Source organism: Indicator indicator, chromosome 7 (genome assembly GCF_027791375.1).
Source record: "Indicator indicator isolate 239-I01 chromosome 7, UM_Iind_1.1, whole genome shotgun sequence".
Taxonomy (NCBI): Eukaryota; Metazoa; Chordata; class Aves; order Piciformes; family Indicatoridae; genus Indicator; species Indicator indicator.
The window spans coordinates 31,723,796-31,749,958 of record NC_072016.1 but is presented as its reverse complement, the minus strand read 5'-3'; the positions used below and the strand labels follow the sequence as shown (position 1 = coordinate 31,749,958).

At 44.7% G+C, this 26,163-nt stretch overlaps 1 protein-coding gene across 2 annotated transcripts in view; it reads left to right on the top strand.

Annotated features, from left to right (window-relative positions):
* CTBP2 (C-terminal binding protein 2) overlaps window positions 1–26,163 on the top strand; it is a 66,317-nt gene that overhangs the window by 13,221 nt on the left and 26,933 nt on the right. Inside the window, exon 1 of one of the 2 annotated variants that reach the window (XM_054382076.1) lies at window positions 4,456–6,151. The exons of the other annotated variant lie outside the window; for it this stretch is intronic. Coding sequence (XP_054238051.1) covers window positions 4,456–6,151 — 1,696 coding nt within the window. Of the gene's footprint in view, window positions 1–4,455; window positions 6,152–26,163 lie in introns of those variants that run through there. 2 annotated transcript variants of the gene reach the window in all.

Sequence of the window (26,163 nt, the reverse complement as noted above, 5' to 3'; positions counted from 1 at the left end):
ACATCAATATTTCACTACATTAAAAATCTCTCTTTCTTCCCCAATATAAACAAGATTTAGACTTGTAATTGAAAAGTATTTTAAAATAATAAAAAGCGAAACTAAACCCAGTCTGCACTGTTTTGTAGCATGGAGTAATTTTTCCAGCAACTTGCTTTCCAGTTTGTAATGAAATGTTTTAAATCAATGTGAATTAAATTTCACATCTGACCTCTCCTGAGTCAGTGCTAGAGACACCAAAAAATGTTGTTTACACAGTTCTGTGGCAGATTTAGCATCCTGATTTCTTATCATAGGTTTTATATGTAAAACCGACTCTCCTCATGGGAAGAAAAAGGCACTTTGTAGCACTCTGTAGGATACTTGTTTCTTATCCACTGTGACTTGTTTCCAGAACCAGATTTTATGCTATCCATTTTTGAAAGTTCATAGAATCATAGAATCATTTTGGTTGTAAAAGACCCTTAAGATCATCAAGTCCAACCATTATCAAACTCTACCAAGCCTGGTGCTAAACCATGCCTCTCAGCACCACATCTCTGCAGCTTTTAAACACCTCCAGAGATGGAGATTCAATCACCTCCCTGGCAAACCTATCCCAGTTTCTTCTACTATCAAACTTACACCTCCTCTGGTGCAACTTGGGGCCATTTCTTCTCATCTTCTCCCTTGTTACTAGGGAGAACAGGGCAACTGCCACCTCACTCCAACTTCCTTTCAGATAATTGTAGAGAGCAAGAAGCCTCCTTTTCTCCAGACTAAACAGTGCAACCAGTTGAAATGTTTTGCACACCTTTATTCTACTCTATTTTTTCAGAGCAGATGTCTTCTGTAGTTGTCTCATAGCACAATTTAACCTGTATTAGATCAACATTAAACTGAAACTCAGGGTATTAAGTCAAAACTGTGCATTTTTCACATGATCTGAAATACCAAAGCATCTAATCTCTTGATCAGCTTTTTTTTTTTCTTTTGTGCATGGGATTTTTCTGCCAAATACCTCTAGAATTAAAAGATAAAGGGAGAACAAATTTTCCGCCTGTCCCACAGTCCTTCATCTCCCCCTCATGTCAGGAGTGCCAGCACCTCCTCTGCTCCCTAGAAGCACAGATGAGTTTAGTTATCACAGAGTGGTGGGGGTTGGAAGGAACCTCTGGAGATCATCTAGTTCAACCCCTCTGCTGCAACGCTGGGCTGTGTCCCAGTACCTTTGTGTCCTCGTTTAGCTATTGCTGTCTGGGTCTGAATTCAGAATGCTCCAGTGCTGACAGGAATTTCTATATGTGCTGCTTTTAAGAGTGCCCAAATAAAAGAAAAATGTAAGATCCTTGCTGCCCATCCATCAATATTTCATCCCAGTCATTTCTTATTCATTTTTTGATTCAGTGAGGGGTATAACATTTCCTTTGCTTCTGTGGTGGCACGAGAAGCCTCCTAGTTCTGTCATTTCTGGCCGTATCTTTCCCACTCGCTGCAGGGTTGGTGGTGGCTCTTGGCCCACAAGAAGATGGGCTAGCAGAACCCTCCAAAGAAGACATCTGCATCATGGCTGCAGGCAAAAGTCCTACAGCCCCTGGTCCTGCAAGCATTTATCTCTGCTTAATTTGGAGCACAGGAGTAGTTAGTTTGTTCCATTGAGGTCAGTGTGTAGAGATAGATCATCCATATGCATGAGTGTTTCCAGGAGCAGGTCTGAAGGTAAAGTTTCCTGAGAAGTGGGTGTGAAAAGTGCACATCCTTCTGCTCAGGGTTGTAAGTTGCAACCTGTGTCAGGGAGGCTGTGCCCATGCAAGAGCAATCTGGTGCAATGGCACATGGGTGACTTTCAGAGCTGGGACAGAGATCCTTGCTCCTGCATTCAGGCTGAAGGGAGTTTTGAGGTGGGTCTTCTGGTTCTGCTGCTGTCCATGTGTGCACTGGAGTTGGGCAGGGCATGGCCATCAGTGACAGATGTGTTGGTTTGGGCGAGGTTTCTTTTGTTTGTCCATCATGCAACCCAAGGGCTTATTAAACCTTTTGTGTTTTTTTCAGAAGTAGTAAATGCTCAAAGCTCCCTTCTGACTTCCCTTGCAGTTGTTCAAGATGAGCATTTTTTAAATTTAATTCGTCTATGGCATGTTTTTTTCCATTGTCAACCAGGGATTCACATGGTGGTTATGTCCATTAGCAACTTCTTTGAAGACAATGGTGGAAGATGCCCTTGATTTATAGACCAGGATTGCGTTACTTTTTGTGTGTGTGTGTGTGTGTATACATTTTTGGTAGCTTTCTATTGCTGCTTCAGAACAAACAAATGGCACAGATCTCACTGTATCCAGTTGGGAATACATTTTATTCTTTAGCAAAATGTTGTTGTAATAAAATGTTTTTGTTTGTTAAAGTGTTCTCTGCTTTATTTGTAAGCCACAAATGTGTCTTCCCATTTTGACTCTCACAAAAGAAGAAATTTTCCAATGTGCCTTAAGTTTGTTAGTTAATTCAATATGATGCCAATCAGATATTCTCTGAGAATTGCATAAATAATCTTTTGGGGCCCGTGTTTTGCATGTCTGTGTAATATCCAACATAATTTTAAAGGCCATGGTTCTTGGGGATGGAATTGGAGGAGGGAATGTTTGAAGAGGATTTCTAATATTTACTGCAATAAAGAAATTTAGGGATTACTCAAAAATCCTGTCAGTATTTAGGTCAGAAATATAGCCCAGAGGTATTAGTATGATAGGCAAGTATAAGCATTAGACTGTATTAGTGATTTAGTTATCATAATAGCACAATAGTCTATCGTGTGATGGCTAGGGCACTAAACATTTGTTGTGGATTAGCTGGGAAAAATGTACAAGCTCTCTTGCAATCAGACCAGGAAAGGTGACTATTAGTCCTTTTACTGGGCCCTTCCTGGAAGGGGCCTGTTGGAGATGAAGAAATTTGTGATCATGGCAGAAGAAAAGCAAAATAGTTTCCATCTGAATTTTTGTAATTAAAAAAGGAAAATGTTGCTTCACTAGCAGTGGTTAGCAAAATAAGTAACAGTTGACCTATTCTTCAAAAAGGAATATTTGAGTGAGAGCAGCATGGAGTAATTTAGATACATGTTTTGGGGAGCCATTTTAATATCTCCTCTGAAAAATGGTGACTATATATGGAAATTTTTACTACATTCCCAAATAACAATTTTCTGTGGTGTGATTCCATCTAAATCCTTTTGCCTTCTCTAAGTGTAAAAAAAAAAAAATTAAAAAAAAACACTTAATCCATATGAATATTGAAATACTGCTAGATACAAATTGAGTTTTGTCTGATGTTTCGGAGTGTTTTTCCATCTCATAAACATGCAGTTTTTCCAAAGGAAGCTAGAGATAATAGGCAAAAGTCTACTGTTTCTTTTTGCTTTGTAAGACCAAGCTTTAGATCCTTTGATCCTCCCCTCCTTTTCTGTGACCTCCACTAGGGTCTTAAAATTATACATTCCAGATTACACCTCCACAATTTTCTGTCCTGGGATGATGAAAGGATTTGAGTATTATGATAATAGTGTAAGGAATCCTTTTGGAGTCCAGTTAGTATAGCTAATTTGAAACTACAACCAAAAAAAATGTAATTTCCAAAGCAAATTACAATATTCATAAAGTGTTAAACAGACTCCTAACTAATTTCTAATTGTGCTTGTATTCGTGAGTATCCTGCATTGGCCTTCTTTTAGGCCTGCCTTCTTGCTCCCATTTAATTTGTCCTTAGCTGTGTGCAGTGGATTAACATTTCATCAGGGTGGATTAAGATTGAGCTGACACTGAAGCTTCCTTTTTTATTTTTACATGCATGTGTGGGGGGACAAGCGGATATGTGCATGTTTTGTTATCTGTCTGCCGATTCCTGGTGGGTGCTGGTGTGGACGGGGGCCCTGAGCTAACAGGGAACGAGACAAATGAAAGGGATGAAATGCATGTTAAAAAAAACCAATCTGAAAAAAATACCCAAACCATTCCCCCGGGGAGAAATTGCATTGAGGTTGCTGGCTGGGTCGGCGCGGGAGATTTCATCGGGCTAAAATGATGTCACATGGAGTGAGGGCTTTAGTGGTTTTATTTAGCTCCTAATCCCTGCACACTGCTCGGCCAGTTGTCCATGTGCGCTCGCTGTCCCCAGCGGCAGAGGATAAAGCATCTGGGCTGAGCGGCTGCCCTCTTCTGCGGCTGCACTGCACAGGAAGGGTCTCTCCCTCCACCGACCTGGAGTGAGAGCAGGCGGCAGCGGCTACTGCATGCTTTGCCTACTAAGGTTTCAAAGAATTAATAATTCAGGCAACAATTTGAAAGGCAAAACCACCAGTCGGTGGTTGCTGAAGTCCTGGGAGGGCTCAGGCAGAGCACTGTCTATTTTTGATGTGCGCCAGAGAAGCGCTGAAAAAGAAGGTGCCTCCTTTTCTCTGTTTCGGCGGGAGCAAGGGGCCTCGCGGTGATGCCTATCCCCAGCAAGCACCCCAACATCGGCCGCTCACAGAGCTGGGATGCTGCCGGCTGGTATGAAGGCAACTGGGAGAGCGAGAATGCCTTTGAGTACCAGAGGCCACCAGGCCGGAGGAGCTCCCTGACCTACGGTGGCGAGGGTGGCTGGTATGAGCCACCACGAGCAAACGATATCATCTTGCAGGGCGGTGCAGAGCTGAAGCAAGAGGCGTACCCGTACCAGGATGCCACCTTTGCTCCAGGGCCCCTCAGGAAAGGCTCTGTTCCCGACTTCACCTACTGCGACCGGCAGGCAGCCATGGCGGGCCGGGGCTCCCTGCCACCCCAGGATTACTACAGTGATCCATCCTTGGCAACCAGGTCGCCCAAGGACCCCCGCTACTACCGCGACCATGTGGTGAGCAGGCCGCTGGCGAGCTATGGGGTGCCTGGCAGCCGGCTCTCCTGGGACCAGGCTCCGGGGCGCCCGCCTGCCCCACTGGAGGCCACCCGCCTCTACCGGGATCCCAAGATGGCCCTGGATGGACAGCGAATGCGCAGCAGAGACGTCTCCCCAGCACGGTACAGCATGGAGCCCACTGGCCCACGGTATGCCGCAGAGCCACCCACCTTCCCCAGCAGGCAGGCCTATGGGGATGGGGCAGAGCGGCCCCCTGAGCCAGCGGGAGCCAGGCAGGCTGCACCCACCTGCCTGGTGGTGGATCCCACCAGCAGCACCAGCACTGGCTATGGGCCAGGCCGCGAGTGTGCTGGCACCAAGGGTTCTTATGACAGCTATGAGGCAGCGGTGCCAACACCACCCCACCCGCCGGTGCTCCCCACCTTTCCTGGGCCAGAGGGGAAGAGGAGCTTTGACCCTGAGTTTGTGGCACTGCTGCGTGCAGAAGGCGTCTCAGAGAGCACCTTCGCTGCCTTGCTGCAGCAGGGCTTTGACTCCCCAAACCTGTTGGCCATGATGGAGGAGAATGACATCAAATCTGTGGCTCCAAACCTGGGGCAGGCCCGTGTGCTCTCCCGCATTGCCCATAATTACAAGGCAGAAATGCAGCTGCAGAGGCAGGAGCGGAGGACTGGGACACTGCGCCCCAGGACCCGCTCCAACAGCTTCAGCCACCGCAGTGAGCTGCCAGGTGACTATGGGATACCCCTGGGCTCAGGGCCCACCACGGATGGCCCTGCCATCCCACAGCCCCAGCCTCCACTGCAGCCAATCTCCCCAAGAGGAGTGGAGATGCACCGCCGGCCATCCAGCGCCCCAACCCAGCACCTGCTGGAGACCACCACCTACCCTGCTTCTGCAGGGGCTCCTCAGGGGCCACACTTTCTCCCTGGTTCTGGATACAACACCCCTCTGCCTTGCAACACACACCCACGCCCAGCCTCTGCTTACTCTGCTCCGGTCGGCATGCCCATGACCACGGCCAACCCACATGCCAGCCCCAAAACAGCCTACCCTACCACCTACACCGTGCCCATGGAGCTGATGAAGAGAGAGCGGACAGCAACTGCATCACCAGCACCCAGCCCACATGGCAGCCCTCAGCTCCTCCGACGGCCAGGACCACCAGGGGACAGCAGCCTGACACCCGTTGGACCCACTTTTCCTGCTCAGCCCTCCCCGTACCCGAAGCTCAGCAGGCGCACAGGACCCCCAGTCATCGTCTCCACCATGGCATCACCTGAACCAAGTAATTTCTGAAGGGTCTTAGCCCATGCAGTAGTTTAGAACCACCTTGTTGTTGCTTACTTTATCCTCCCGAAAAACCACAGTCTATCAGGGTTCTATGCCTCAGTATTAGGCACGTTCCTATTTAGAAAAGGAGGCAAACAGGATTTCTTCACAGGGCTGTGCTGACTACGTGGAGCTAAAGGTCCTGGTTCTCTCTCTCTGGTTAAATTCCAAATATTTTATTTGTTTAGCCAGGTTCAGTTAAAAGTGAGCCATATCTCGGATACTGCTGCCAGGGTTAATCTTGCCATTCCTGTTGTTTGCAGAGAATGGGAGATTAGATACCATGCTGGCGAGCAATTAGGACTACAGGGTTTGCTGCAGATTGACTTTTTACCGCTGTTATCAGGCTCAAATGTGTTTCTCTGAGGAAATGGTTGGCATTATTTTGACTAAATTCATCAGATAGCTAATGGTGTTATTCCAGAATCGACTTACCTTTGGCCATTACCTAAGTCTTTTCTTGTTATTAATTTGCTGTTTTATCAGGCACAAAATAAACCCCTTGATTTCCTTCTAGAGATGCCTGTGAGGTGATATAGCTGTTAAAGTAATATCTCTGTGCTTAAAACTAAAAGCCTGTCATTAAGCACTAGAACAATAAAAATGAATGGTGGCTCCTCATCATCCCTTCCCCTTCTAGAAGGGCTCAAGCCCTTGGCTGATGAGATGTGAAGCCAAATAAGCTGAGCAGGTTCCATTCCTCCACTTTGGAGATGTACCTTGATGATAATGCTCAGAGCTTTAATCCCCAAAACCATGCTGTACAAGGAAATTTGGCAAATCCGTTCATTTGTGGCTTGACTTGGTGGAAAAATGAGGAAAGAAATCCCTTGAAATGTTTTTCCTGGTAGTAGCTCTGCGAGCAGGGAATTTTATCCCTGTGCAGTTCCACTGAACTCCCATGCAAAAAAGTCTCCAACAATGTGCTGTAGCAGCATACACGCACAAAGCTTTAATAGAAGGATACCATTTATAGGCATAGAGATGGTGCCAAACTGGTGATGCCATTCCCCAGGAATCTAAATAAAGAGTGATTTTGTGAGTGGAAATGATAAAGTTGTCAAAATGCAGGCGCTTGGCGTACCCCTTTCCCTGCCTTACCATAATTACACAGTGAGGAAGTAGATGCCATTTCTTTCATGCTTACGCATCCTTTACGTAGCTGGTGTAATGTATTAATTTCTCAAAAATACTTAAATATTAGTCAACACATTCTGTGTTGACATGGATCAGATGTGAAAGCAATACATCCAGGCAGTATTTTAAAATAAACAATTTCCCAAAGCCTGGCGGGGGGGAGGGGGCGGAAAAGAAACTGGCATAATGCAGGGAGCACAAATATATTCACTTATTTGCCACACACCAGACTGAACTGGTCGGTGCTGATGCTGTGAAAACCATGGGATGAGGGACTGATGGAGCACAGTCATTGGGAACAATGTCCTCTGCCATGAGATATGAACTTCTCCTTCCATGGGTCTCGTCTATAAACTACAAACCTTACTCTCTAAAAATATAGATGGTATCCCTTTAAAAGAAGTACTGGTGCGCAAGCAGAGGAAGCCAAGAGCTTTTCTGTGCTTCTGAGCTCTTTCTCGCTGCTCAGCCCTCTTAGATTTTTTTTTTCCTGCCTACGACCAACTCATTTGCATGAGGATGACATTTGTTGCTCCAGTAATTTCATCTGATAATGGCCAGCTTGCAAAGCGGATCTGAAAACATATTCCTTAATTATGTGTTGCTAAGCAACGAGAGGGTTTGGCCATAATCACAGAAAGATTATCTTCTCATTGAAGTCCCTGAAAGGTTTAGCTGGAGTAGGACCTGTAAAATTGTCTTCATTTTTATTGATTTCCCTCTTTTTTTTTTTTTTTCCAAATAGCCTTGAGAGCTTTTCTTCCTTTTAAACTGTATTTTAAAAGTAGAAGCCAAGGTAAGACCCGCAGCAAATGGAAGGATACAGATGAAAAATGGAAGGTGTGGTGGGTTATAGGTGTTTGAGCTGTGTTGAGGAATTACTTTTTAAGGAGCACCATTGCTAAGGAGTGTTCACACTGATATGCCATGTGATAGGCAAGTATTACAAATGGTTAAGATGGTTTTCAAACAGAAACTTGACTAAATCTAGGAAAACTGTGTTTGCCAGCAGGAAGAGAGAGCATGCCTTTTTAGGAGTGACAAGCCTTCTCCTGGCTATAGCTGTGGATACTTGAGTTGCAAGGTGAAACCAAGTTCAGTATTAAATTCTGTCTCTAAATGGCTTCAAATATTTTCTGTTGGTATGGGTTAACGTCTTCTCCGTCAGTGGAGAGCTATAAAGTGTATGTTGTAGTCCAGTGATGTTCGGAAGCTTGTGCTGTGGATAGGACTTTAAAACAAGGCATTTTGGTTCTTTTTGAAGTTTTGATGGACTGTGTATTGTAGTCTTTCTACAGTGAGTAGTTTCGAGATTTGTCATTTTGTGCTGAGCTTTAGCACTCCATATGGGTTCTGTACAGCTACTGTTTACTGGAGTTTGAGCAGAGGGCTTGCAGGAGGAAGACATCTTCTGCCTGGTATTCCTGATTGTAGAGACAGTGCCCTGAGCAAGGATACAGGCACATGCCACATGCTTATGGGCCCCTTCTGTCAGTACGGTTAGATAGCAGAAAATCAGCAGCAAGATTTATTGCTGCAACTTCTTGGCATTTCAGAAAATAGTTCTTCAGAAAAAGTTAGATAAATCACCCTTCCTGGGAACTGCAGAGTTGTATGAAGAGAAGGTGGTGAATGAGCACCCCAAAGCCATTGCTTTGGTGGTAGAGAGAGGGGGGCGTGGAAGCCAAGAGTGACATCTCCAGAGCTGAGCAGCTTCCTGTCCTAGGAACTCCCTAACCACAGCTCTGGCAAAGCTCACTCTCAGCATTATCAAAACTTTGTGTATGAAGCTGTCAGGAACGGCTTCCCTGGGGAGAAACATACTCAGAGCCAGCTGCTCCTGCAGTCTCATCATCCATAGCATCACAGGTAGCATACACACTAAGTTCTCTTGGTGGCAAGCAGGAAAAGTAAACCTTACAAAGCCTGAGTGACAAAGCCACGTTGGCTGCCAGAGCAGATTTGTGGCCAGCCTCGTGCTGAAGTGGGTGGTAATGCCAGGAAATAAATAGCGTAGGGCATCAAAGGCAAACCAAGTCCAGCAGTCACTGATCAGATTGATGGAGGTCCCCCTCCAAAATGTTGCATTTTAAAATTATCATGTTTCCTAGTATTTTTATTAGATGACTTAACTTTTTTTTTTATCCAGTGTTTCAGTCCTTAAGCAGTTGGCTGCTAAAAAGTTTTGTGTTTAGTAGCTAGCCTGGACTTCTCCCAAACAAGGGGTTGGTCCAGATTTTTGTTTCTGATGGTGGACCTCCAGTGGGGAACGCTGGAGGAAGTTTATTGCAAATAAGTGTTTTGGATGGTTTTTCAAGCTCTAGTTTGCATATGAAGATATGAAAGTAAATGATCCGAGAAGGAGATTTGTCCCACAGAGGTGAGGAATAGCTCCTCTGTGCAAGTCAGGTGGGCATCATAAGGAAGGAAGAGCAGTATTGCTTCACTGTAAGATTTGGTTGAAAGTCAGGCTGAGGGTAGCTGTTTTCCTTGGACAAGTGGTTCTTTCCAGTGTGAAAGGGACTCATCTTCTCTTTTATCAGCTTTAGAGTCCATCTAGAAATGCCTTTCTCTGTGATTAGCTCAGTTCTGCTTATACTGTTTAACACTTGGTTGTGATTCTTTTTATTGGTATTTTCCACCCAGATAAAAATTGGTTTGACCACACATCAGTTGCAGGTTGAAGCTCTTTATGTGCGTAGCCCCCAAAGGGTAGAGCAGAGTCAGGAGCAAGCATCCTTGATGGTTCATCAAGGATGGTTAAAAAAGTTCATAAGGATGGTTAAAAGAGTTCATCAAGGATGGTTAGAAGAGCAACATTTGCTTATTCTTTTAGGAGTGCCACATTGAAATTTTCATAGTTTGCTATGGGCAGAGAGAGTTCAGTGGTGATATTTCATGCGTAATATAGATTTCATGAGCATTTGGTGGTGTTGGTTTATTCTTTACCCAATGTACCATGTAGCAAACAGTTGAGAAATCAGCTTGAGGTTTTGTTCACTATGTTTTCTGCACAGAGTGTAGCACGTAATCACAATGTATACATGTATGGCAGCTCAATTAGCAATCCACATTGAAACGGCAGTAAAGGAAGCTCCATGTGCTAAATAAATCTGATTCAATTTGCACATTGACCTGACAGACTATGGCAAGTCCTTGGAGCCCTTCCCAACTAGTGTGTTACTCTATGTAAAGTGAGTCTGCACTGGGAAAACCATGGACTTAGGATTTTCACTGGGATTGTAGCCTCCATATGAAAATACTTGATTATGATAGAATCATAGAATTGTTCTGACTGGAAAGACCTCTAAGATCATTGAGTTGAACCATCAGTCTAACATCACCATGGCTGTTAAACAATGTCCTCAAATGCCATGTCCACACATTTCTTGAACACAGAAAGAAGCAGTTGTGTCTTGCTAATGTCTGCTGTACTGATGGTTACAGCATCATTTGCAAGACATTCAGATGTAAAATGATAAAGGTACTAGCAGTGAGTTTGGGAAAGCCTTTGAAAGGCTCACAAGGATTCTCACCAACCTCAGCCAGGCAGACAAGCGTGTGGATGTGTGCCATGTGTGGATCTTAAAACTGAAGTCATCAGAGCTGCTCCCATTAGTAGAGTAAATGGCTGGAGAACAGAGTGTGAGAGAGATGTGCTGAAACTACTTCGATAAAGTATTGAGTCTCTTGGCCAATATCTGCACATGATTCACTGACTGCACAGGAATACATTTCTAAAGGCTGAAATACGCTTTTTTCATAATGGTTTTATCAAAAGCAATATAAAGTGTCAAACTCATTCCAGTTGCAATTCATTGACTTTAGTGCCATGGCAATAAAAATGAATTTGGGCTGTCTGAGGAGAACATGTTGTCAGCTGCACAAGTGTTGTCATCTACAATTTACACTTTCCTTTTACCCCATGCCTCTAGTTCTCTATCATTGTTAGGACTTTTATATATCCAGATCATTCTCTGACTATATTTGCTGGCAGCTTTTTTAGCTTTCTCATAAAGTAGTTTCCATAGCTACAAACTTAGTGTTCACAGAGGGGAAAAATTTTATAGGTTTCTGATCATTATAGTATTAAACATTTTTTATATTTCTTCTCCTTGTCTTTCCCATAGCATTACAGACCAGGCCAGTTTAATGAAAATGCTGCACCACTGAATTGTCTGTTATTTTTAACAGTGAAGTTGGTGCTCAGCCGAATCCTTGAAAAGCAGGAGACCAACATTGTTAAGCCACTGGTGTAAAATAAGTGTTGCAGACGTAGGACATTAGTGAGGTTTATATATAGCAACTGGCAGATGAGCTTTTGACTTTTGCACCTAATTAAAACCTGACATTAACAGCATTCTGCTGGCTTTTGGTAAAGAAAACCAATTTTTGAGCTTTTCTGACTGCTGTTTCTAGTGTTTCGTTAAAGGCGAAATGTTACTTCTAGGGGTGGGATTCAAGTGTGTTATTTTTCCAGTATTTAGTTCCACCTTTCCAATGACCACCAGCACCATGTCCAGGGGCCTGGCCTTCTGCACTCACAATCCTATTAGCTGCTCTGGAGCAGATGGAGAGGATTAGTGCCCAGCTTTTCTTCCTCTGCTGTCTCCTCCAGTCCAAAGGGTGTTGAAGCCAACAATCAGCTTACATGTGGGTCCCATGGCTCAATGTAACGTGGCCCCAGCCCTGTCTGCGCCTCTTTCTGTGTGACACAGCATCCCTGCAAGGCTGGTTCTGGAGTGTGATGGCTTCAGGTCTCAGATCATTCGGTCGACCTTGACCTAACCTCATTCGGTCGACCTTGACCTAACCTCATTTGGTCAGGCATAAATTTCATTTTTTGTTTGCGAGGAGTATCTGCAGACCCCACTGCCAGATGCATGAGCAGTGTGCTCCACATCTGAAGAGTCAGTGCCATCACTGCTATCAGTGGGGTCAGTGGTGGAAACTTATGGTCCCTTCTCCCCTGTGGCATTCCCTCCCAGGAGCACCCCAGGTCCTGGGAGCACAGCTAGACCACCAAGCATGGAGTGACCAAGCGAAATGGCCCCTTGCCATGTCTTACAAACCTTGCAGATGGAGCCAAGGAGGGGTGGGGAGAAGAAAGAAAACATTACTTTTTCTACAGTTCCCAAATGCATCATAGTCCCCAGGAGGAGAGGGTGTTCTAGGCTCTGTCATCCAAGAGATAAGTAGGTTGTCACTGTAAGAAGTAAACCAGCAGGGCGTACCTGAATGGTTGAAGCTGATGGAGATCCTTAGTAAATGCTGATATGAAGAGCCAAGATGGTGTTCTCATGCTTTATTTACATATGCAGATACATATACAAAAAATGGGGAGGAAAACTCTCAAAAGTATGATCAGTGTATCAGTCACTGTCCATTTGGATCAGCACTTCTGTGGAGTCTTTATTGTTTCCCAGAAGTGGCTTGTTCTGGTTATCAAGCAACTTGTTATCTCCTAGGTTGTCATACTGACTTGGCAAGTAAATCAGCAGGCAGGACTTTGTTTAGACAGCAAACATAGCAATAAGTAATAATTTAGAATATACTTTTAACAAGAAAAAAGGGTCAGAAAAAGAGCATCAAAACTGAGGTCCCATTGAAACACTTCGCTTATGCTTTCATAAAATCATAGAATAGCTCAGGCTGGAAGGGACCTCAAAGATCATCTACTCCAGCCCCCCTCCCATGAGCAGGAATGGCTTTCAACTAGACTTGGTTGCCCAAGGCCTCATCCAATCTGGCCTTAAACATCTCTAGGCAATCTGTTCCAGAGTCTCACCAGTTTTCCAGCCATAGAATGTAGCATCTCCAGTACCTCTGTGCCAAGGTGCCACATTGGGAGTCACAGGAAGATGGGATGCAACAACATGACGTTATCTCCTGAACTTTCTTGCTGGTCTTCTTAACACGTTTCCTGATGCTTAGGGTTCTAACACTGCAAATCACTGAGCAGTGTCAAGCTGCTTCCTGCACACTCCTTTACTGAAGGTTTAGATTATCAGCCTTTTCTTACGATGGTCCAGGCTCTTGTGGGAGACTCTCCCTGTGACCTGCAGAGTAAGGAAAATAAAAACCCAGGGATGGAAACGTCCCATGGAGTTGTTTGTTGTGTTCTCTGCTGCCTTCTGGTTGCAGTGAGGTGAGGGTCGGTCTCTTCTCCCTAGTAACAGGCAGTAAAATAAGAGGAAATGGCCTGAAATTGTGCCAGGGAGGTTTAGTTTGGAGATTAGGGAAGATTTCTTTACTGAAAGAGTGGTCAGGTATTGAAACAGGCTGCCCAAGGAGGTGGTGGAGTCACTGTCCATGGAGGTGTTCAAGAAATGTGTGGACTTGGTAGTATTAAGTCAATGGTTGGACCTCTTAGAGGTCTTTTCCAGCTGAAGCAATTCTGTAACTCTATGATAAAGTTTTAAATGAGTATTTGATAAGTACAGTAGGTCATGCAAGTGCGTGTATTTCACTTGGTCGATGAAAGGAATCTTGGTTAGTATATATTATAGTAGAGAAAAAGAGAGTGCTCAATGTGGAGAGCAGAGAGATTGTCAGGATCTAGACCATCCTGTTAGGACAATCAGGAAAGCCAAAATGCAGCTTTATTTCTCCCACCTGGGCAGCACTTGCAATTTTTATTGATCTCAAGCTTTCCCTGTTTTCTAGTTGTTGCTCATGTTGAATGGACCTGCATAAGAGTGAAAGTTGTTATCTCACCAGCTGAAACATTTGGCCTAAGAATCTTAAATTTCCATTTCATTATTCCTTGCAGCAGTGTGGCTCTGTTTCATCTGTAGTGAGGGCTAAAAGGTCCAGAAAGCAGAATTACTGTAATAACACCGATGATTGCGCTGTAATGCAATGTCGAGCAACCTGTCATGCTCTGCATTTGAAGTTTTCCCCTTGTGGTTCATATGTATTCAGCAGGAGGAGGTGTCCGCTGTACTTGCCCTTCATCCTAAAAGCACGGGCAGCAGTGTGGCATCTCCCCTGCTGAGCTCTGGCCAGAGGACGAGCCTGTACATCAGCTCGCTGCTATAAGATAAGCAAGATATAGAGAGATAGCATGTGGGCTAGCAGCCCCACGCTCTGGCCTGTCAGCTCTTTTACTCCAGTTTTCTGCTTCCTGCGTTTGCCTGGGAAAGGCCAATAAAATTAATACTGAGGATTTTTGGAGAATTTCTTTCTGGACAAGCAGCTTCCAAAATAGGGCAGTGAGTGAAGTTGTGCTTCCGTGTGAAAAACGGTCTCTTTGCTGTTGATTTTGACAGAATTGTTTTGCCCTCTCCTGCTAAAACCACCAGCTCCACATAATTTTATTACGTTTCTTAATGTTTGATATACAAACCAAATGGTTTCTTTAAGCAAAAGAAGCTGTAAATTTCATGCATTGAATGCCTGTGCATTATTAAAAATAATAGGTTGTATTTGTCAAATGGATAATGAGTAGGTTTCTTCCTCTGTTTTTCAGTATTTTAATGAGTACAGGAAATGTTTGCTATTTATTTGCTTTCAGACTTTACCAAGGAGCTCTGGAGATAATTGTCAAATTTCCAAGTGTGTATCAATATTTCATGAAGTGCTGTTTTTTCTTTCCACGTTCAGGAGTTAGGTCATTAGCACTGGAGCTGTTATTAACTGTCTGAAGCAAGCCATAAAAAAGGTATACCACCAAACCCTTGCAAGTTTGCAATTGAAAATTTAAGATACAAAATTCTAATAGAGGGCTTATGGGTAAAATAAATATCAGTAATGCTCAGTTTCAAATGTTGCATGCTAAATCTATTAGAGGATTTCTTGCTTGATCTCAGTTTGATCTCTGTGGTTTGTGGGCCTGATCTGGAGAACACCAAGGTCTGGGGGGTGTGTGTGTTTGGCCCCATGCCCAGTGCAGACAGGGGTGTACCTTACAAAGATAGGATGTCCATCCACGTCATGCTTTGGAAACAAAAATAAACTCCACCTTTATTACTGCCAGCAAATTAAATTCTGTTGAATTATTAAAGCACAAATGGCTTTCATGAGAGGACTGATGGGCACTGATGGTGGCTGCTTAGTTTTTGGTTATTTTTGCATAGTCAGCCTGACTTTGAGGTGCAGTATTGGTTGGTGCGTGCATGTGTGTGTGTGTGTGTGTGTGTGTGTGTGTGTGTTAAGAACTATTGTTCTGGTTTGGATGTTTGCCATTTAAAAGTGGTTTAGTTGTGTACATGGTTGAAGGTTTCTATTTTCTGAATTTTTGGTATTTCAGTTTTACATCGTTCTGATTAGGCAAATTAGCACAATTTTGGTTTAAACTGTGACTGGCTGTATCAGGCTGGACTCTACTCATAATAATGAGCTACTCTGACTGGACTCGCAAGAAAAAAAACCTTAGACAAAGAGAATGATTCATAGGTATGGACTCACTGTGCTGTAGAGAGGGTGCTCTACAAAATAATTGATAAACTATTGTGGCTTTTTGACCATTATAAATGACTGGGTTGCCAACATCCTTCACTAAACACAGTTGAGTGGTAGCTGTCCAAAAAAAATAGACTTTAAACATGATTGAGCTATGAGAAGTCTGGAGCATTAGTGTGGAAATCTGAAAGGGTACGGAGAGCTGGAAGGTGGCTGGAAAGAGCATCCAGGTCTCCTGAAACAGAAAAAGTGCTTCCTGGACTCTATCAGGCAATGTAGTGATAGGATGAGGGGGAATGGCTTTAAGCTGAAAGAGAGGGTGGATTTAGACTGGGTATTAGGAAGAAATTCTTTACAGTGAGAGTGGTGATATACTGTAATAGGTTGCCCAGAGACGTTGTGGATACCCCCTCCCTGGAAGCATTCTAGGCCAGGTTGGATGGGGCTTTGAGCAACCTGATCTAGTGGAAAGTGTCCCTTTCCATGGCAGGATGTTGGAACTAGATAATCTTTAAGGTCCCTTCCTACCCAAACCATTTCATGATTCTGTGATTCAGAGTGAGAGGTGATTGAAGCAGAAAGGGAAAAATAACTGAGGCTTTTGCATCTCTTGAGAATGAAGCAGGAGAAGCTTTCTAGATAGAAGTAGGTGGGAAGTTGTGGGAGAGTCCCTGGCCACCCTGGAGAAAAGAACACCAGGCAAGAAGATGGGACATACTGTGGTAGCAGGATGTGGGATGTGCTGTGATGGGAGTGGAACTGAATCCACAAGACCCAAAGAGCAGGAGGCACAGAAGGAGCTTACTTGGCTGCTCCACCATAAAAGCATGAATGGTGGGCCAGGGACCAGTGACTCTTCCCTGGAGAAGGCAGGGTGGGGCCCTGCAGGAAGGGCAGAGCTGGCTGTTTTATAGAGGGGCTTGAAGAGAATCCTCAGGGGTGGCAGATGTTAGAACTGACATATCTACCTGCATCTTGGGACAATTTTAAGATTAGTGATACCTTGGGCTACAATAGACCAAAACAGGTCACTTGTGAAAGCTAGTAGCAATGAGGAGAAGAAAGAAGTGGCAGTTATGCAATACTGACATGAAAAGAGTGTGTAGAGATAACAAATTTGATTATGGCTCAATACTATAGAGCTCCAGACTATAAAGAGATTTGTCAGGTGGAAGGTAGTGCACAGGATGAAAACTTTGCTAAGTAAAAGTCACCTTGTAAAGGATTTACAGCTGTGAGAGGTGTGTAAGAGAAATCTAGAGCAGATCCATTCAACTGTCTCATTCTTCTAAGGCAGCACATGGAGAAGAGGGAGTTTGGGAAGTCAGTAGTAATTATGACATTGGTAACTCTTTTTTAGTTCTGAAACTGTTTTTTTTTTTTTTCCTCTTGTTTCGTAGTGGTAGATGAGCTTTGTTTCTGGGAAATACAAAGGGAAGTCTCACCCTGCTGTGGCTTCTGTCCTCAGTACATTGGTGGGACTGTTTGAGCAGTGGTTGGAGATAACACATAGCCATGGTGTTATGTCCTTAGTAAAGGTATCAGAGAGAAGAGTGCTGCTGAGAAAAGGGAACCTAACCATGTAGTACCTGTGGATGTGCACTTGGGTGCATCCAGCAGGCAGGCTGAGGCAGGAAGAAGAGTAGGATCAGTGAAGAGGGAGACTGGTCTTTGGCAGTCGTGAAGAAGGCAGGCACATTGGCAGAGACATATGGAAAGCAGATCTCACAGAAGGATTGGGAGAAACAACATTGGCTCCAACGAGGCTCAGTGCTCAAGAGGTTTCGCACAGCACAGAGTCATGTTATGCAATGAGTTTACAGAACAGGAAGTTGCAGAACACTGAGTGAGAGCCACAGGAGATGCTCCACCGTTCTCCCAGGGGAACTGGAAACTGCTTTTGCTCCAGGAAGGAAGAAGCATCAGATGCCAGTAAGGAAGAATACTGCTTTAACTCCTTCTGAAAAGCCTCTCCTACTCCTCCCAGTGCCCTCAGGCTTCAGAGCAGCAGCTGGACTCAAAGACAAGCAGTTTGCAATGCAATTCCTGTCTTGCTTTTGTGGGTTTAGGGTTTGGTTGTGGGCTGCTTGCACTAGGTGCCAAGAGTACAAGGTTCCTCACTACGATGCCCCCCTGTAATGGGGAGAATCTGGCCATACTCTTGCATACCAGGATAGTTTCCTGGGGAATCTTCAATTTCCTTCATTCCCACTCTGGGAAGTTATTAGGCACTCTGAGTTAATTTGCCTCTTACCTATTAGTTTAATCCATTTGTAAGGCAGGAAGCCAAAGCACCACAGCACTGAACACAAAGTGCCTACAAAGAAATGCTGGACAGCCCAGCAACAGCCAGGCTGCAAGCACTGCTAAGGCTGGAAACTGCCCTGCAGAGCCAAAAGGAGCAGCTTTCCTTCACTGCAAACATATCTGGAGGAGTGGGAGAGGAAGGTGGGAGAGCAGAAGAAAATACTGGAACCAACAACAGTAAGTCAAGCAAAATACTGCAGTAGGAGAGACAATACCTGAAAGGTAGACAGTTTCCAGGGGAGTATCCCATGCTTGGGAACAAGGCTGCCGGTAACATTCACTAAATGTTTGTGTTTCAGATTTTTTTGTATGCTCCTTCTCTCAAGTCAGCGTGGTTATGCACTTTGTTTAGTTGCCTCTGGCATCTACCCTTCATGGTGTTAGAAATACCTTGACTCAAGTCCATCCAAATATAGCAGTGCTATGTTTGGTAGGCGGGTTGTGATCCCTTGGGTCTGAGCAATGATTTTCAATCAGAATCTGGCAAAAGAGCAAGTTAAAATTGATGCAAGATTTCACTCCACATTGTTCAAGATTAATTTTCTTGTAAACAGTGTGTGTAACCTGTGCTTTGCTGCTTTGTGTCAAGCCACATTGAGCTCTGGGTGTGAGCTGTGAGGTAAGTTTGCAGCTTTCCTGGGATGATGGCCCTATACTTGCTGCAGAGGCGTATGGGACAGAGACCCTCTGAGGAAGTGCACTTCTCCCTCTCCAGGCTGGGATGATTCTTTTTCATCTCCCGCATGGATCAGGATGGTGAGGGTGTCCTCTGAGATTTTCTTTTTTGGAGCTGCACTCAGAAAACTCAGTGTCCCTGCTGCCATCACTCTCCAGTCACCTCTCTGCAGACCAAAGCCATGCCCCTCAGCCCCCCTCATGTCAGACATCCCTGTTTCATTTCATCCTGGAGACTGCTCTGAAGCAGAAAAACACAAACTCTCAAACTCCACATGCTCTATCACACAGGGTTGCAACCTGCCATGGTGAGGAGTGTGCACAGCTTCATGTTCAATTACAGAAAGAGCATCTCGTATGCACCCCTGGAAACAGTCCATGACCCATGATTCTCCTTGGCCAGAGTCTTGTGCTTGGGAGAAGCATCAGTGTGCTGGTTTTCTGCTGCAGCCAAGAAGCATTTTCCCCTTTTGGCTTCCTGGTCTCTCCGGATGCCATCACATCTGCCTCTTCCCTGGGAGCACCACCAATCATTTGAGTTTCCAGAGCATGATGCTCCATTATCTCAGCACGTCAGGTATCAGCTTTCTTCTGATCAGAGGTGTCAGGTGCAGGTTGGACTGACAGACCCACATGCAGTCAGTGCAGAGGAAAGCTGCAGCTTCTCCACTTGTGGCTTTCTCCACTCTTCTGTACAGTTACCCACCTCCCTGGTGGGATGTACCCCATACTAGTGTGAGAGATGTGCATGGCCTGAAATCATAGAATCGTAGGAGGCTTTAGGTTGGAAGGGATCTTTGCATGTCTCCTCTTAGACAGTTTCTTGTGCTTTCAGGCGGAGATCTGGTCTGCTGTCAAAAAAATCAACCACCTTCCAGGTTAGTGTTTTCTATTTGCTACACAGCTCGCTAGTTCTCCTACACACCGGGTCTGCACAAGAACAGCCAGGCAAACCTGGCGGGCAAGCGAGGCAGTGAGGTGTGTGTCTCTCAGATTGCCTTGCAAAGGGTCACACAGCATTGGGTGCCTCTCTACTCTTCCATTGTCTAGTGTCAGAGCAGGACAGAAGACTGAGAATCATGGAATGACGAGGGTGGGAAGGGACCTCTGCCTATCATCTAGTCCAGCCTCCTAGAACAGGCTCACCTAGAGCAAGTTGCCCAGGATCATGTCCAGGTGGCTTTGGAATCTCTTCAAAGAAGGAGATTCCACAACCTCTCTGGCAATCTGGGCAGACCACTACTGCTATATTCATAGGCTTCTTGGATGCCATGGAAGCTAGGTTGACTGATGCTTTGAGAACGTGCCAGTAGTCTCGTGGTCCATGTTGTGTGGTTGCAGCCCGTGACATGAAACGCTGCAGTAGGGATGTCCAGGGGACAGAGTGACAGCTCATCAAAACTAGACAACAGTTCTGTATTTGACATCTTGAGGTCAAAAACTGTCAGTTCCTTGAATTTTATGGTGTCTTAAATTGCCTGGGGAGTGTTTTGAGCCTTGTCAACATGAATTAATTAAGGCCAAGTCATATTCACAAGCTTGTACTGCTCTGATTCAGCAGCAGGACCACGCTTGATTTTCAGCCTAATAATTACAAGCGGTTTTGGAGGACCTGGGGGGCTGATAGTGCTGGTTTATGTTTCCTCCAGAGCTGCATGTGCTACGGTTTTTACTTGCTCTTTGCCTTGGCTGTCTGTAGTGTTGCTTCCCTCCTCCTTACGAATGCAGCCAACTTTCTAATTAAGGAAACCACTCCACAGCCATTGCGGCTGTTCATTTGAGTTCTCTGTCCGTACCAAAGTTTCCAGCTCCCCAAAAGATTTTAAACCACTCATTAATACAGCTGAAGAAAGATAGGAACTTCAGCTCTTCCCTTAACTCTGTGCAGCACATTGACTTTGTCAGAGCTTCAAATCCAACTCTGGCCATGACAAATGCTGCTGAGGTTATTTTCTATTGGATTCTTAGATGAAAAAAAAACAAACAGTTATGAGACATAAATATCATTTAGTGCTGGGCTTTACTGCTTACTGGGCTTTGAGCCTGAAAGGATTTAAAAGTCATCATGCTCTAAGGGAAAGCTGTAGGAAGAAGGAGGAGGTGGAGCATTGGTCCAGCCAGCTGTTGTGATTTGGGAAAAGGCTTGTCTGGTCCAATGGGAAGGAGACTGGGACTGAGACACAGAGGCAGCCAACACTGGCACAGCTACACCCAGTGAGATTAAAACCAAATTAGAAATTCATCTTGCAGGGCTTTATAATTCCCTTACATTGTGATATTTATAAAGGCAAATCTTTTTTATCTTAGTGGTTATCCTTTCTTTGATCTTTTGTTAAAGGGCATTGTCCTTAGTTCATGCTGCACTGATGACTGTAGGAAGGGGATGGAGACATCCGCATGCCATATTGTGTCATGTAAAAGCACCTGGGTACGTGAGGAAAGAATATGGGCCCTGCTTAAATGTCCCTGAGCCAGCTGCTCTTGTCAACCTCAAGGTGGGCAAGAGTCCTGAAGACAATGTCATGTTACTGCATCACAGTTTGGTGCTTTTGATAGTCCAGTGTAAAGCACAATAACTTTTTTTTATTGTTTCATTTCTGAAGTACACAAAATTCAGAACGTATGCACTTCATCAGCATTAATTGCTTCTGCTAGTCAATCCAGAGGAAATGCTCAGATTAGGCCTGGTTGCTCACCCAGCAGAAGCTCCTCATGTCTATTCCTCTACCTTTGCGTCTCTAAGAGCAGCAGCCCCTTCTGCTCCTCAAATTCAGTGTTGGTTAAAAATTAATCACAAAGACCATTCTCAGCTGGCCGCTATGGTGGTTTGCATTGTTTGTTGGAATACTATCAGCTATCTCACTGGGTAAAACTGGGTGCACAGAGAGATGGTGACAGAAGTGTATGACATGGAAGAGCATTTGCCCAAAGCCTGATCTGCACCATTGGTCTGGGATGGACTTCCTAGGAAAGTGGGGCAGGAGAGCACACCCAGTAGATGGACATGTCATGGAGGGTCTGCTCTGCATGACCAGCAGAGCAGGGGGATACAATCACACCCCTGCCTGTTCTGTGACTCTGGGGAGAGGTGAGCAGCTGAGGAGCTAGCCGATGTGTCCAGGACTCCTGCATGACTTTGCTTCACTGTGGAGGGCTGTGGTGGTCCAGTGCTTAGCTGGGGTTGGGCTCTCCATCCCAGTAGGTCTGCTTTCCATGCTAGATAGGTCCTGTGTGGAGGGGAGCTCTCTACTAGCCAAAATAAAGACACTCGGCAATCTGCCAGAGCCATTTAGAGCTCGTGGTCTGTTACAGGCAGAAAGAAATACAGTTTGGGGTAGAAGACACAAAATACATTTGCAAGGCATCTGAGCCCGATGCTGAGACGTTCTTTCATCAAATGTTGTTACCAATAGCTCCTCTTGTGCTCAGACCAAAACTATTTTGGGTGGAACATTTGCTCCCTACTTTCTAGCAAGGCTGGTCGCAGGAATGAAGAATGGATTCTTTTCACTGGCTGCAGCTGGTTTGAATGATCCCCACACTGAACCCATTGACTCCAGGCACTCCTCATGTGAATCGCAAGGAAGTAGCAACTGATTTTTTGTTTATGTGCCCAACATGGACAGAAAGAGCAAAGCAGCCTCAAGTCAGATGAATGCTTGATTCCAGGCACATGCCAGGGCCAGGGAGGAGGTGCTGGTGCACACTCTGTACCTAATGCTGACAGCAAGCATGGTTCAGCAGCTCAGGGTGAGATATGTTTCTGTTGTGGGTATATGGAGAAGCTATCTCCAGTGCTTCCTGCAGGGCCCCTGGAGGGCCCAGCAGCATGACTGTTTGGTACAGAAGATCCATCATGCTCATTCAGTGAGATCTTGAAGGGGAGTCCTTCAAGAGTCATGACCCTTGTATAGTATACAAAGCAAAAAAAAAAAATTAATCTTGAAAGCCATCAATGTCAGTTGGCTAGTCCTTGAGTCAAGGCCTTGAGAAGGATTTGCTTCAGTGCACCTCTCTCAAGGTCCACTTCTTCCAAGGAGAAACAAAATGACTTGTTTAAGAAAACTCAGGAAATCATTTCCAGATCCTGTGACTGAGATCTGTATGTCTTCTTGTAGATGATCTCTCCATTGAGAGCAATTTCTAGCAAATTTCTGCAGAACCACCATCCTTTTTTCCTTCTGAGGAAGATGATTTCAGGGCACCAAATGGGCAGAGAATTGGTCTGCTTGTGTAGAGAGGACTATAGGTCAAAGAAGGTGACCTACTTGGGAGAGGTTCAGGAAAACTCTTGCTGAAAGTAATGTCACTAAATGGAAAATGATTTGGGGATAATTATGAAGCTACCTCTGATTCTTCAATATTCTTAAGAAAGTCATTTGGCCATGCATTGTGGATTTTTTCCCAATATTGGTATTTTCTATGTGCTATCAAAGATACTAATTAGAGGATGAGATTACACTGAGTACTGTACAGTTTACCTCTTGGGTATTTGTGGAGTGAACCATGAAAATACAGGCACACTTCTCTGTGTGATAGTAAAGTGCTCATGTAGCTGGGTTTCTTGATGAGTTTCATGTCGTACTGCACCTCATTGCCACATAGCCTGTACCTCTTGATTACAACCAGCAGGGGTGGTGTCATGTCAGTGGCAGCTCATGTGTGAGAGGGTTTGAGATCCCTTAGGACACAAGCACTGTGTAAGAGCATTGTTGCTGCAGGAGCCTTCTTTTTCAGGATCCTGGGGAGCTTTCTCAGAACACTTGGATCATCAGCATGATGTACTCAAGAGTATAACTATGTAGGCCAGGGAATGATGCATCAGCATCCATCTTTGCCAACTGTTTTTTACTGCAAGGCAGGAAAATTTGTCAGCTTTCTGAAACTTCAGTTCAAGACTCTCCATTTCCTACCCCTCCCCTACCTCCTTCCCAAGAAAGAAATGAAATCTGGTTAGTTCATTTTGCTGTACCTTGCTTTTCTGGTGGGTTTGTGGCACAGTTTTAAAACTCAGATAAATCAATTAATTGAGAATAACCATAACGTATATAACTACAGCTCTTAGGTTGGTGGGTGATGGGTTTTATTGAACTGGTAAAATGCAGAAAGCTGTTAGAGGAGAAGAAGTTGCTGCAGTGATGTCGTTCCGTGTGATTTACAGTTTTGTAACTGTAGGCAAATTTGAAGTATTTCTCACTATCTCGATGTACATTATTAGATCAACCTGGAGCCTGTGCTTATATCTGCCTCAGCACTGACTTTCTTCTCTCAATGATAGTGAAGAGACATGAAAATGAAGACATTTTCAGCCCATTAGAGTTTAACATGGCTTTGAGAGCAGTCAGTTTCTCCACAGTTTTTTCTCTCTTAATGTGATGTGGATGTCTGTAGGAAATGCCTCCCAGCAGCTGTGAGAATTGGTAGTCTAACTATTCTTTGCATGTGCAAGAAAATAAGACACCTTAAATATGAGGATTATTGACCAAAATATCAGATTACAAAAAATCAGAGAGAAGATGACGGGTCCTTGCAGCAGTGCTTTATACCACAGCATCCTGCTGAGGTGGCCCCACATGAAAAAAAAGCCCTGTATGAGGGCTGGGGAAGGCAAGGGCATGGCTCTGCCCCATGCTTTGGTGAGGTGCTTCATGCCCCATGCTGTGACCAAATGAATGTGGGGAACTTTGGGGGGTGCTGGGACAAGATGAAGCTGCAGTGCTACAGCCTCTTCCCTATGCAATGGGAGGGTAGGAAGGAGGCACCTATGATGCTTCGAGGTGGTGTTAGAGACCTCCATTGAACCTCACATTGCCAGGGAAGGGGTGGGTGTTGAAGTGCTGTAGCACAGGACTAGCTCATCATTCTTGGAATCAAAAAATAAAAATCTGCCAGTGTGTTATCTAGATTAATGAAGATGAAATGTGCTGTATAAATACATCAGAAGCGTGATTGTGCCGTTATCCCTTGGGCTACTCTGGCTCACAAGGAGAAAAGGTTGATTTCTATTTGTAGATGATTTTATTTTCTCTGCCAATGTTCATTTTTGTTTTAGTACGAAACCTAGGGAGTATTTCTTTTGCTCAAAGATCTAGCAGATTAGCAAAGATTTTTTTCCTAGCTGGTCATATCTTAAATAGCTCTGTTTTAACAAAAATGTTTCGTCTATCGTTACTCATAAAGGTTAGTGATACTATTTTAAACTCTGGTGATAAATTACAGAGCTTATAAGCGCTGTTGTTTAAGGAAACTGTGCAATATTTGGGCACTGAACATGTTTCCATAAGCCAGAAGGTGCTTGCATGCTGCTGACCAGACTGAGTGCAGGAGAGGTGGAGATGAATCAGGGCAGGATTTGCAGAATTATGAGATTCTACCCTAGCCTTGACCTGAGCCCATTCTGGGCATGCTGGAAAAGCCCGTGTGGAAACCCTTGATGAGGTAATTACTCATGTTGACAGATGAGGTGTCTCAGGGTGAATGGCTACTTTTAGTATCAAAGTTAGTGATGATGCTCAGTAGGCATTGCTTTGTCCACTGTCCAATGAAATACTGTGAAATGTGTAGCAGTGGATGATCACTAATCAGATGACAACATTTTGAGGGTCAGGAATAAGAAAAAATGTTAGCATTTTAGAATTATAGAATCATAGAATGGGTTGGGTTGGAAGAGACCTTTAACCATCATCTGATCCAACCCCCCCTGCAGTGTGCAAGGACATCTTCAACTAGAGGAGGTTGTTCAGCACCCCACCCAATCCCACCTGGAATGTTTCCAGGGATAGGGTGTCTACCACTTCTCTGGGAAACCTGGGCCAGCTACCCTCAGTGTTAAAAATGTCTTCCTTCTATCTAGTCTAAATCTTCCTCTTTTAGTTTAAACCTTTACCCCTTGTCCTGTCACAACAGGCCCTGTTAAAAACTCTGTCCACAGCTTTCTTCTGTCCCCAGCCCCTTTAAGTACTGAAAGGTCATAATAAGGTCTCCATGGAGCTTTCTCTTCTGCAGCCTGAACAACCCCAATCGTCTCATCCTGTCCTCATAGCAGAGAGGTTCCAGCCCTCAAATCATTTTTGTACACCTTCTCTGGATTCTCTCCAACTGGTGGTCCTTGAGAGTACCAGGGAGACAAGGTGGGGTAGCCGGAGGCATCACAGCTTCTGTCCCTGCCCTTACTTGGAGCTGCCTTCTACTGTAGCAAAAGAAATCCTAATTCCAATCTTTTTGGAGGAGTTCTGGGTTCTTCCAGCTGCATTCAGTTCCAGAGGCTGTCGTGGTGGTGATATATCTGGAAGAGGTTTTTGGAGGCTGGGGCTGAGGTCCCTAGTGCTGCCTGTAGGTGGGTGCAAGCAGCTCTCAGACCTGCAGCCAATGGTCTGGAACAAGGCAAAAATGCTAGCAGCAAGGGAAAACCTGATAAAGGGGGGAAAACAAAGAACGTGGAAGTTA